Source organism: Sprattus sprattus, assembly GCF_963457725.1.
Source record: "Sprattus sprattus genome assembly, chromosome: 1".
In the NCBI taxonomy this organism is placed as follows: domain Eukaryota; kingdom Metazoa; phylum Chordata; class Actinopteri; order Clupeiformes; family Clupeidae; genus Sprattus; species Sprattus sprattus.
The window spans coordinates 7,646,826-7,659,880 of record NC_137920.1 but is presented as its reverse complement, the minus strand read 5'-3'; the positions used below and the strand labels follow the sequence as shown (position 1 = coordinate 7,659,880).

Sequence of the window (13,055 nt, the reverse complement as noted above, 5' to 3'; positions counted from 1 at the left end):
CATATTAGTAACCACATCAATTTGGCAAGGAATCGACACGGGAGATGAGGCGGTTTGAAATGGTGGCGTGATTTATTTGATTCAACTCATCATCCTAGAGGATTGATCGCGAACACTCTATTATCTTGTAAAACATTTGTCTTTTGTTCTTGTTTATGCTATTTTGTTGTTATGTTATGTGTTATGTCCTATGCACCAACCACACCAAGTTAACTTCCTGTATGTGTGAATATACTTGGCCATTAAAAAGAATTCTGATTCTGATTCTGACTACAAATACACAAACACACACACAACACATATACAAATTGGGGTTTAGTATCAGGCCAGATCATCCTGTTCATCATAAAGAGCCACCCCTAGATACCCCTTTACCCTCTGCAATTACCATCATTCATAGCTATTAGATCAGGGGTACTCAATTTGAAATCCAAAAAGTCCACTCGCCAAATTTCCATTCAGTCCAGGGTCCGGAACAGTGACGGTCAAAATCCCCAAAATAACTCCAACAAAAACATTCGAACTATGCACAAAAGGTGATCTGGTCTGGCCTTATTTGTGTGGTTTTACCGCGGAATTGGGCTACTTTTGAACAGTTGCCACGGGTTGAATTCTTTGTCCGCTGGTCCGGGTAAACCAATTTTGCATGGAATTAACATTTAAATATTTAATAAAAAAATGTATTTATACCCAAATCCTACCAAACTGACTCCAGATCAGCACGTACACATACGGACTTAGGACAAGCTGAAATTACTTTAATTCAGTAAATACTGGCCTATTGTAGTGTGCCGAAATAGTCGCCCCATAATGCCGTTCAGCAGGCGCATACTATTCTGTTTGTGATGCACTAGTGCTCAACGATGTTTCCTAATACCTGATAACAATGTTCCTTCAACTGTTCTAATTGCATGTCATTGTTTTGTGTTGGGACTGCATTTATACAGGTGTGTGACGGTAACACAGTCCGTTCGAGATAACTTGTACCAGGGCATAAAGTCCGTGCCACTTTGAAATTGTGTTGTGATTAGTGTTTTGTCATTAAAAGCCATAATACGCTTCCGTGATTTGTTACACTATTTACACATGTATGAACTATAAGTACATGATTTAAATATAGTGAAGCAACATGATAAGGTGTACTGCAGTAAATGCATATGAAGTAAAAACAGTACATTCATGTTGTCCAGGCAGGGAGGAAGAGGGAAAAGGGAAGAGAAAGCCAAATACAAAGCAACATGTTAGTTTGTCCTTCAGTGAATTGGTCTACACTTTCACAGGGAAATTTCCTTTTAATGCTGGCATACTAAACATGTTGTAGATATTACAATACATTTGGCAGTGATAGCAATGCTCTTGGACTTTAAAAAGCAGTGCATATGGTTTGGCAGGACCATATTTTGAGTTCTGATATTGGGCTGGTTTTTGGGCTGGTTTCATTGGCCATTGGTCTGGTTTTGGGCAGGTTTGGATTGGCCATTGGGCTGGTTTTGATTGGCCATTGGGCTGGATGTGGGCTGGTTTTGTCACACAGACCTGGCAACCCTGGTCTCATTGCAGATTAAACACATCGATTTTGTGCTCCCCACAAGCAGCACAAATGCATACTTGTCAGTCCACTCTGTCTTAAATTCGCTATTTTTGGAATCAATCTTTGTTTTTGTTGGTTTACTGCAGGGGTTTTCAACAGGGGGTCCGTGACGACATTGCAGGGAGTCCGCGACATGAGCCAAAATTGATCAGTTCACCATTGATTTTTTTTAAATATTAAAAATTTGCTTTGATATTTCAACACACATTGAATATTGTGAAAATATCGTTTTATTGGCAGAATATCTGTGCAGGGGGAGGGGGCGTGGCGGCTAGTGATGTACCCTGATAATTTCACATATTTAAGTATTAAAGGCAGACTATCTGTGCAGGGGGAGGGGGTGTGGCAGCGGCAGTAACAAAAAGCACACGCGTGCAGGCACATCAGTGGGCCGCAAATTACTTTTTTGTCGGAATGGTGGTCCCTGGTAGCCTGGATACCAGCCTGAACTCCGCCCACAAAATTTTTGGTCTGGGATATTCAGTCTGGAGTCGAACTAGTTGGGAGAGTTTAAACCCCCAGAAAAGTGATCTGACCATTCAAATTGTAAGGGCGGGCTTTATACGTTGATGGACAGATATAGATAGAATACCGGTATACATCGAACAAAGATGGCGCCGTCTCGGAAGCTTAGTGGGACATATTTTATATGATTTAAGCTATCTTCACGACTTTTTTATGTCTACATTGACTCGGTTAGTTGTGTTTACGCAAAACGAGTGTTGCCGAGGACTATAGGTCTAACTGAAGCACTCTAGAGCATTATTGATAGGTTATGCTAACGCGTAGAAAAAAAAAACATTGAAACCAATGGTAGCTTCTAGCCTTGAGTGCTAATTAAGTAACGTGAGCAGGCTCAACAGATATCGACAGCGCATTCATTTTGAAAGAGGAACAGAGAAACGCTATCAAGGCATTTGTCGATTGAAAAGGTGTTTTTGCCGTCCTTCCTACGGGATCAGGTAAAAGTTTAATCTATCAGATGGAAATACTACGTTGCTCTGATTGGTTCTAGGTATCCAATTCAGCGAAGAGGAATTTTCTTTCCTGGTTCGTTGAAACACGCCCCATAATCACAGCCCAAAGGGCTCGGTCTCACACTCATATTCTGACTAGAATTATGAGTATGACATCGTCAGGCTAGGTCCCTGGTACAAAACCAGTTGAAAACCCCTGGTTTACTGTAAAGCACGCCATGATTTTCGATTGCTGGGAAAAGATACCGTTCACAAATCTATTTGCCCACGTTGTTGCCATTGACACACACAACCTGCGTGACCCACAGAGAGCTTGCGGCAAACATTGAGTGAGTAAATTGTCATAGTGATGTTGCTTTCACAGCTCCTGATTGGACCTCTGGATTGGACACAGAAGATAGGAACCACATTGAGTAGGACAAACATAATATATTATATAGCGCGAATTAGACGGTTAGACGGCCCGCTATTAGATGGTTGTTTAGTTTGGGTTAAGTAGGGTTGGGCAACAACCTGAGCACTTCATTCAACAGCCATATCTGTCCACAACTTCCCTATCAGTAAGCCGGATCAACACATTTTTAAGAAACACAAATCTATATTGAATTAACGCATGCAAATTGAAAGGCATCAGACAAAAATATTTGAAAACACTCATTGACAGAATTTTGTTGGTCTCAATACACATCACAATAGATAAGATCAATTCATAATCATCAGTTGACCATTGAACACAGCTCTTAGTGCATCAGTCTGAATTACTTACTTTCCAGAAGACAATCGTTGTGTTCCTGCTCATCCTCTTCTTTCTTCACTTTCACCTCCACTGTCTGTAGTGTGTCATTATAAGTGGAGCTTAGTGACTCTGTGAAGTCTGATTCCGTCTTACAGTGAAGATCTGCAATGGGCTCTTCTTCTTCATCTTGGCATGTAATCATATGTCCATATTCCTCTTCTTTTATGTCCTCTTCTTTCACTATCAGTCTCAGGGGTACCTGGTGTGTTTCATCACAGCCAGAGCTCAACGGCAGCGCAAGATTCATGCTGGCAACGGACCAGAGATGATCCCGTCCAGAGTTTCCTATTTAGTTATGGGAAAAACGCAAATTAAATATAATGTAACAAAAGTTTAAGTCATGGGTCATAGTGCATCAGTCTAAAATGACTTACTTTCCAGAGGAAAATCGTTGTGTTGTTGCTCATCCTCTTCTTTCTTCACTTTAACCTCCACTGAGTCTTGGCATGTAATAATATGTCCATATTCCCCTTCTTTTATGTCCTCTTCTTTCACTCTCGGTCTCAGGGGTACCTGGTGTGTTTCATCACAGGCAGAGCTCAACGGCAGCCCGAGATCCATGTTAGCAATGGACCAGAGATGATCCTATCCGGTTTCCTATATAGTCAGGGAACACCACAAAGAAAACAGAAAAACAACGACTGTCAATCACTGTTTTTGTCTTCGTCAAAGTTTCAGAGAAATAAACTAGCTAACTGGCACGTCGCATTTCGCACGGAGGAATTGATATTGTCGCGGTCTCCGTACCTCACTTGCCTATGTACGAGCTAATGAAGAAGGCTAAGATGTTATAAAACGGTGCGATCTAAGTCTACTGTTGGATCTAACGAAGGCGGCTAAGATGTCATTATACTGTGACTTAAAACGTACTTCAACTAAGTTAGCACATAAATATCTTCCGAGTACGAGCTAATGAAGAAGGCTACAGATGCCCATGACATCGTAGCCTTCTTCGTTAGATTCCACAGTAGCGTTAGATCACAAAGTATGACTTAAAACCTACTTCAAATAAGTTAGCACATAAAGATCTGTTAGTGTTAATGTTTACGTCAATCAGTGTTTATCACAGCAAATATGAAGACGAAGCGGTCTTTACAGAAGGAACTTCGGCAACACACCGTAAACTTCTCCCGTGGATTCCTCTGAAATGTTTTTACTTGTGTACTTCCGGTAGTTGGCAAACCTGACAGAAAATGATGTATTACTGCCACGGCCTGGACAGGAGTGTGACTTCAGGAATCTCTAGTGAAAAATGATAACAATTGGAATACAAATGTGTCCCAAAGTACTTTGTTAGGCAGATCCTCCAGACTAAATTGCCCACATTCTAAAACAACCAAAAGGCTATTTGATTCAAAAGACACCGATGTTATGTTACCACCCCGTTACTGAGAATTGTAGTGAAACTTGTTCTGTCATTCAAGGGTGGTTGGAATGTGAGTTGCTTCTTGCTGTGCATGCTGGGAGTCAGAGAGGCATGCCAGGAGGCTTTCTCTCTCTCCCCCTTCCCTCCCTCTCTCTCTCTACCTCTCTCTCTCTCCCTCCTCTCAGTCTCTCTCTCTCCCTCCCTCTCTCATTCCCTCTGACTGACTGAATAGTCCCTACATCTGCTGACAGAGAATGACCTAAAATATTTATGAAATGTATTTCCACTAAATTTCTCAGTAACGTGGTGGTTATCTAAATGAGTGATATAACACAACACACCATTCTGTCTTTGTGCTAAATGAGAATATATAACACAACACACCATTCTGTCTTTTGCTAAATGAGTGATACAACACAGCTCACTGTTATGTTTTTGCATACACTGTTGATGCATGTTATGTAACCTTCCTGCCATTAAAGATACAGAATAAAGCCAGGTTTGCCTGTGTCTACCCCTTTCCATAGCCAGGCTATGGTTGCTCACAAAGACGTGCGTTGAGGTTCGTGGCTAGTAAGGCACTGACTCTTTTAGAGTCAGATTTGCAAATACATAAACCAAATAGAGTATCTTAAATCACCATTCAATTGGCAGCTTGCACATTGACTACTGGTTGTTTTTCATATCAGAATTCTTTACACAGGTATAGGCAAGGTATATACAGTTGGCAGCTGCTAGTTTGAGATAGACCTCTTGTTAATATGTGTGAATATGCACGCATGAATATGAACTCTTTCATACGAAGTTGCACAGGCACCCTGAGGGTTTCTACCTTTCCCATCATAATTTTAAGAGTTTAATTGAGGAGACTATAACATCAGCTAGATCAGGGGTTCCCAAACGTTTCCCTCAAATACACCACCATACATAGACAGATAGAAGGATGTATAGATAAATAGCATATTGTTTTTGATAGGCCTCAAATACACCACCATATAGATAGATAGAAGGATGTATAGATAGATAGCATATTGTTTTTGATAGGCCTCAAATACACCACCATATATAGATAGATAGAAGGATGTATAGATAGCATATTGTTTTTGATAGTCCTGACGTATCTAGGTTAGGCTATTGTTATTGTTGGGCCCAAACAGACAATTATTAGTGTGCTTGCCCGAAGGGAAGCACAGTATTGTTATCGTCAAGTTTTCTTTATTTATTAGTGTGCTTGCAGCTAACTACTCCTCGCCCGATTGAGATAGAGACGCCGTTCAAACACCAAAACGTCCGGCCCGATCCGGTGCAAGCTGCTATGGCGGTACTCCTTGCCACTCCTTTTTTATTCCTCTTTTTCCATCACCTTTTTTCTCCATAGACTTGCATGGCAGAACTTTGAGGCATTATGACATCATAATAGGCTCATTAAACTGGCTTGCACCTGTGATTCACTGACAACTCTCACTGACACCTGCGCATGGTTCCTCTTCTCTCTCTGTCCCTCTCCATTCAACTGTATAACTAGGAATATTAAGAGACACCTTCCATACCAGGGCTCTACTCACTCATGCATACTCACTCATGTTTACTCACTCGTGCATACTCACTCATGCATACTCACTCGTGCATACTCACTCATGCACACTTACTCATGCATACTCACTCATGTTTACTCACTCATGTTTACTCACTCATGCATACTCACTCATGCGTACTCACTCATATTTACTCACTCATGCATACTCACTCATGCATACTCACTCATGTTTACTCACTCGTGCATACTCACTCATGTTTACTCACTCATGCATACTCACTCATGCATACTCACTCATGCGTACTCACTCATGTTTACTCACTCATGCATACTCACTCATGCATACTCACTCATGTTTACTCACTCGTGCATACTCACTCATGTTTACTCACTCATGCATACTCACTCATGCATACTCACTCATGCATACTCACTCGTGCATACTCACTCGTGCATACTCACTCATGTTTACTCACTCATGCATACTCACTCATGCATACTCATTTGTGCATACTCATTTGTGCATGCTCATCCAGCAGGGAGAGCTGGAGAGCTGACACCTGCCCCAATTCCAAGGCACTTGTTCTCTCGGTCATGGCCGCAACAGAGCAAGCACACTCTCGCAGTTCGTTTACGAAACGCATTCTAGTTTATTCCGTACGTTTTTCTTGCAGCTAACTACTCCTCGCCCGATTGAGCTAGAGACGCCATTCAAACACCAAAACGTCCGGCCCGATCCGGTGCAAGCTGCTATGACTTTTCGTGGCGGTACTCCTTGTCACTCCTTTTTTATTCCTCTTTTTCATCCCCTTTTTTCTCCATAGACTTGCATGGCAGAACTCTGTGCATTATGACATCATAATAGGCTCATTAAACTGGCTTGCACCTGTGCTTCTCACTGACACCTCCGCCAAATCCAAGGAACCGCATTTTCTATGTCCCTCTCAATTCAACTTTGAAAAAGAATAAGAGGAACCGTATTTCTCTGTCCCTCTCAATTCAACTTTGAGAAAGAATAAGAGTAACTACAGTTTCTAACCTAGCTACCGTATTTCCACTTCGTTAAGGTGAGTTGAATGGCAGCATTTTCAGTGTACTGAAGCCGTAGCAGCTAACATATAAATTAACGTTACGTTAACGTTGGAGACGCCATTTTCCTTAAATCAAGTTGTGAAGTAAACCTTTGAAGTAATTCATGAATTTAGTTGTGTGGATATAGTGAGCTAAGGCTTGTATTCCCACTACGGTAACGTTAGCTATCCTAGCTGTGTTAAGCAGCTGTAACATCTGAGTACGGGGCTAAAGGCTAACTAACACTACGTAACGGGAGTATCCACTGGCAGTTTCAGCTAGCCGTAACAGGGGATAATTTTCCTTAATTCAAGTTGTGAAGTAAACCTTTGAAATAATTCATGAATTTAGTTGTGTGGATATAGTGGGTTAAGGCTTGTATTCCTACTACGGTAACGTTAGCTATCCTAGCTGTGTTAAGCAGCTGTAATATCTGAGTACGGGGCTAAACGTAAGCTACCTAGACCTATACGTTGTAGATATGCAAAAGTAGCTTATACTGAAAGAATGGTTAACTTGTTAGCTCACCAGTTTATTTTGTTGCTAATGTGGTTGGAGAGGACCGATAGCGTGAGTTAACATTAACCCGTGTCCTGGGAGTAATGATTCATGAGAGACCTTGAACCATTAGGTTACCTGAAAAACGTTTGAGGATACCTGGACACAGCGTAGCTATTGTAGTGTGCTCAGTTTTCGAAAACTAGACTTAAACTAAGAAGGATAACTATGACTAAATGTGACTAAAACTAATATGCATTTTTGTCTTAAGACTGAATCTAAAATAGCTGCCAAAATGAACACTGATAGGGGACCCCTTAATCTGCAATTCATGGTTGCTAGCTCTAATCAGATGTACTAACTAGGCTTATAAGAGAAGACTAACTTTTTATGCCAACGAACACACTAGACCCTTTCACAATAAAATAGTGGTAGGCCTATAAGTACCGTATTTTCCGGACTATAAAAGCCTTTAATTTTATCAAAAAACGACAGTGAGCCTTTTAATCCGGAGCGCCTTATATATGGATTAATTCTGGTTGCGCTCTGTCAAAATGTTTTAGTACGTTTGCAGCATTCACTTATAAGTTAAATTTAAATAACTCAGATAGACCTACGTATTTGTCACAAAGCCTTGTCATTTTAATATAACTAGTATTGACTGTTATTTAAGCCTTCTACTAGGCCTAGGCTGATCCCTTGATTACACGTTTTTTTTCTCCGTGTTTTTCTCCAACCCATATCGTCCGAGAGCCCCGGCCATCAGCAAAAGAGCCAGTGGTGGCTCGCGAGCCATAGGTTCCCGACCCATGCCATATAGGCACATTGGATGGACGGCAGTCTGCTAAAAGCCCAGAAACATGTTTCCTACACAAAATACCAGTTTGCTACGGTTTGGAGAGAAACTGCACGTCTGGATTCCAAGCGAGTGTGAAGAGAGAAAAGGATGGAAAAAGAAGATTTATGACACCTCCACACTCACACTCGCACTCCTTACACAAGCAAAGGATTTTCTTTGAAAACTCACCAACCTTGGCACAGAAGCCTTTGATCTGAGAAGTTAAGAACAGTCATTGAAAAAGCAACCTGTCTGGCAATAACACAATAGCAGATCTCTCCCTCCCTCTCTCCTTCACTGGCTCCTTCTCTCTCTCCCTCTCTCCCTCCCTCCATCTCTCTCTCTGCTCCCTCCTTCACTGGCTCCCTCCCACTCTCCCTCCCTCTCTCTCTCTCTGCTCCCTCCTTCACTGGCTCCATCCCCCTCTCCCTCCCTCTCTGTCTCTGCTCCCCCTCTCCCTCCCTCCCTCTCTCTGTCTCTGCTCCCCCTCTCCCTCTCTGTCTCTGCTCCCCCTCTCTCTCCCTCCCTCCCTCTGTCTGTCTCTGCTCCCCCTCTCCCTCCCTCCCTCTCTCTGTCTCTGCTCCCCCTCTCCCTCTCTGTCTCTGCTCCCCCTCTCTCTCCCTCCCTCCCTCTGTCTGTCTCTGCTCCCCCTCTCCCTCCCTCCCTCCCTCTGTCTGTCTCTGCTCCCCCTCTCTCTCCCTCCCTCCCTCTGTCTGTCTCTGCTCCCCCTCTCTCTCCCCCTCTCCCTCTCTGTCTCTGCTCCCCCTCTCCCTCCCTCCCTCCCTCTGTCTGTCTCTGCTCCCCCTCTCTCTCCCTCCCTCCCTCTGTCTGTCTCTGCTCCCCCTCTCCCTCCCTCCCTCCCTCTGTCTGTCTCTGCTCCCCCTCTCTCCAACTTTCCGGACACTTTCCATGGGAAGTTAAGCTCGGGAATTTTGCATTTTCATTTCCTCTCTCCCTCCTCTCACTTCCTCCCTTTCCCTCTCTGTCTCCCTCTCCCTCCCTTTTCCTCCCTCTCTCTCAGCCTCTTTCGCTCGCTCTCTCTCTTTCTCTCTCTTATAACGCTTATTAGCAGTCTTCAATAAGCCAGATTGGAGTGCACCCATGTTCTATAGGGCTGAATTTGTGAGACATTGCATATTATCTCCCTCTGGAACGAAATACTGCTTTCTGATTGGCTAATGGGGTGTACATTAAGTTCGTATAACCGGACACCTTGGACGTAGTCCCAGTAGAAACGTTAAATCGCCGTTCCATATCAATGCTCTTGAATGGTTACCATTGACAACCAACGTAACGTTTATTTTTTGACAGCTAGGATAATTTGAACCAAGATGGCGGCGTGTTGGGACAAGTTAGTGGGCAATGTTTTATGTCAATTAAGCTATCTACACGACTTTTTATATGTCTAAATTGACTCAGTTAGTTGTTTATGTTCTACACGAATGTTGTAGAATATTGTAATTCTTAACTGAAAGTCTCGAATATTATTTGTAGGCGGCTGTTAGCGCTTAGAAAAAAAAACATTGAAACAGATGGTAGCTCACGGCTAACTAGCCGGCTCGATTGTGAGCCTTCGACCAAAATTACTAAACTTGACCTCCCTGTTGCTCTGTCCAACTTCACCATCAACGGAAACGTGGAGTTCAACTGTAAATAGTAAAACCTTATGAACAATACCTGTGTCCGTTTACTTTACAGAGGTGAGCTCATGAGTGTCACTTTGCAGCAACGCCCGGGGAAACTAAAGGTCCAGTTCCACGCACTACTTTCTCACTACTTTCTCTAACGGGAGCACTAGGCTTCAAATCAAGAATTCATCAGGTTATTATGCATATTAAAGGAAATTCTAAATAATAATAAAAACATTTTTGGATGTTGTAAACGGGAGATAAGCGGGATAACGGCCTCCGAGCTGTCCAGTTCTACGAAGTTAATGGACTTATGCGGACCAACACCACGACGCGGAGCCCCGCAGCGTCCATTAACTTCGTAGAACTGGACAGCTCGTCGGCCGTTATCCCTTACATAACCATTCACGGCTTAAATTAAAGAGGACACTTGGGCCAACAAATGCAATCAGTTAAAGTGTTTTATTATGTCATTTTAGTTAACATTTCAGAGCAGAAAAACTTAAACATTTAAGAAAATAACATAAGACGCCTTTTTATGTTGCGGTGTATAACTGGGTTTTGAATGCCATAGGAAACTAACAATAACATTTCCTGATGCACCAACATTTTGGCAGTGTGTATTTGTATATGCCTTTGAAAATCTGAGGAACATGTAAATGCTTTCCCACACTGGGCACATTTATGAGGCTTCTCTCCAGTGTGTATTCGCATGTGGATTTTAAGACTTGAAATCTGTGAAAATGCTTTTCCACACTGGGCACATTTATGAGGCTTCTCTCCAGTGTGTATTAGTGTATGCCTATGAAGATCTGAGGAACATGTAAATGCTTTTCCACACTGGGCACATTTATGAGGCTTCTCTCCAGTGTGTATTAGTATATGCCTTTGAAGACTTGAGGAACATGTTAATACTTTCCCACACTGTGCACATTTATGAGGCTTCTCTCCAGTGTGTATTCGCATGTGGATTTTAAGACTTGAAATCTGTGAAAATGCTTTTCCACACTGGGCACATTTATGGGGCTTCTCTCCAGTGTGTATAAGTATATGCCTTTGAGGACTTGAGGTAGTTGAAAATGCTTTTCCACACTGGGTACATTTATGAGATGTCTCTCTAGTATGTATTAACATATGCCTTTGAAGATCTGAACTCTGTGAAAATGCTTTTCCACACTGCACACATTTATGAGGCTTCTCTCCAGTGTGTATAAGTATATGCCTTTTAAGATTTGAAATCTGTGAAAATGCTTTTCCACACTGGGTACATTTATGAGGCTTCTCTCCAGTGTGTATTAGCATATGCTTTTGAAGATCTGAAACGTGTGAAAATGCTTTTCCACACTGCACACATTCATGAGGCTTTTCTCCAGTGTGTAATCGCATGTGGCTTTTAAGATACGAAATCTGTGAAAATGCTTTTCCACACTCGGCACATTTATGAGACTTCTCTCCAGCGTGTATTAGTATATGCCTTTGAAGATCTGAAGAACATGTAAATGCTTTCCCACATTGGGCCAATTTATGACGCTTCTCACCAGTGTTCTGCTTTGGATTAACACTAAAAGTCTGTGTTTCCTGGTGTTCCTCGAGTTCTCTCAGGACCGTGAAACTCTCCCTGCAGACTGTGCAGTGGAAAGGCCTTTCATTGAGTTGCTGGTTGAGGTCATCATTCTGTCCATGGAGCTTCTGTTGTGTTCCATCTGATGCACCTGAAAGAGATTCATACGGATTTAGAATGACAGAGAGATGCTCTAGATGCAGCAATTCATTGTTACCCGATAAGGAAATATTCCATTGTTTGGATGTTCTGATACACCTGCAAGAGGTAGATTGGTCATTAAACTTGCTTTTCTGGCTTTGCATGGGAGCGTGTTTGTGTTTCAACCCCCTTCACTAGTAAAATACAATCATTTTTCTAAAACATATTGACTGTGCGTTAGCATTTGGCATACTTACCACACCATTTGGCATAGTAACCACACTAATTGGCATAGTAACCACATCAATTTGGTACAGTAACCACATCAATTTTCTGATTGGTCTTGCCACTACTTATGGCAACTGTGTGCAGACATTTTTATATTTTTTCAACTGTTCTTCACCTACAATTCATTGTAAGTAAGTAAGTAAGTAAGACATTATTTATATAGCACATTTCGTACAAGATTTGCAATTCAAAGTGCTTTACATAAAATCAATAAAAGCAAGCAGCAGGAGCAATAAAATAATGGTCAACATCGTATCAGAACCTGATGTTCCGATAGGCTTAAAATATTGAAATCATAATAAAAGTAATAAAACCCTTCTGCCTGGTATTTAGCTCAGTCGAAACCATAGTGCTGCTTCATAGATTCCGTCGTACACTGTTAAATATTTTCCCTAGCTATGTTTCCCCGCCCAGAGGCCACCCTTCCTTCTATACCCTTCCTTCAGAGGCCTCCTCGTCTTCTTCCACCGAACGCACTTCAGGGCTTCGGGAGAGACACTAGCTCTCTTTTACAGGCTTAAGGAAGGTGACTGCACCTAGGGGACTAGAACATTTGTTATGGAAATATCTCTGAGAATAATATGTGATATATTGAAGCAACAATATGGTTTCCGACAGTGCCATGGTACCCTCAAAACAGTTTTACAGAGAAATAGTGAAAGTAATAAGTCATAAAACCCTTAAAACAGTTTCAAAGAGAACTAGTAAAAATAGTGCAAGTTACAGAGAAATAAAAAGTGCCAGATAAAATTAATAAAATGCT

The 13,055-nt window shown here is 42.0% G+C and overlaps 1 protein-coding gene across 1 annotated transcript in view; it reads right to left on the bottom strand.

The window, feature by feature from the left end:
- Positions 1–2,909: 2,909 nt before the first annotated feature.
- Positions 2,910–13,055, bottom strand: part of LOC308371511 (uncharacterized protein) — a gene marked incomplete at its 3' end in the record, with an annotated part of 28,242 nt that continues 18,096 nt past the window's right edge. Inside the window, exons 3-4 of the mRNA XM_080846449.1 lie at positions 11,841–12,014; positions 2,910–2,947 (exon numbers count right to left, since the gene is read on the bottom strand). Of these exons, the coding sequence (XP_080702575.1) occupies positions 2,910–2,947; positions 11,841–12,014 (212 nt within the window). The remainder of the gene's footprint in view (positions 2,948–11,840; positions 12,015–13,055) is intronic.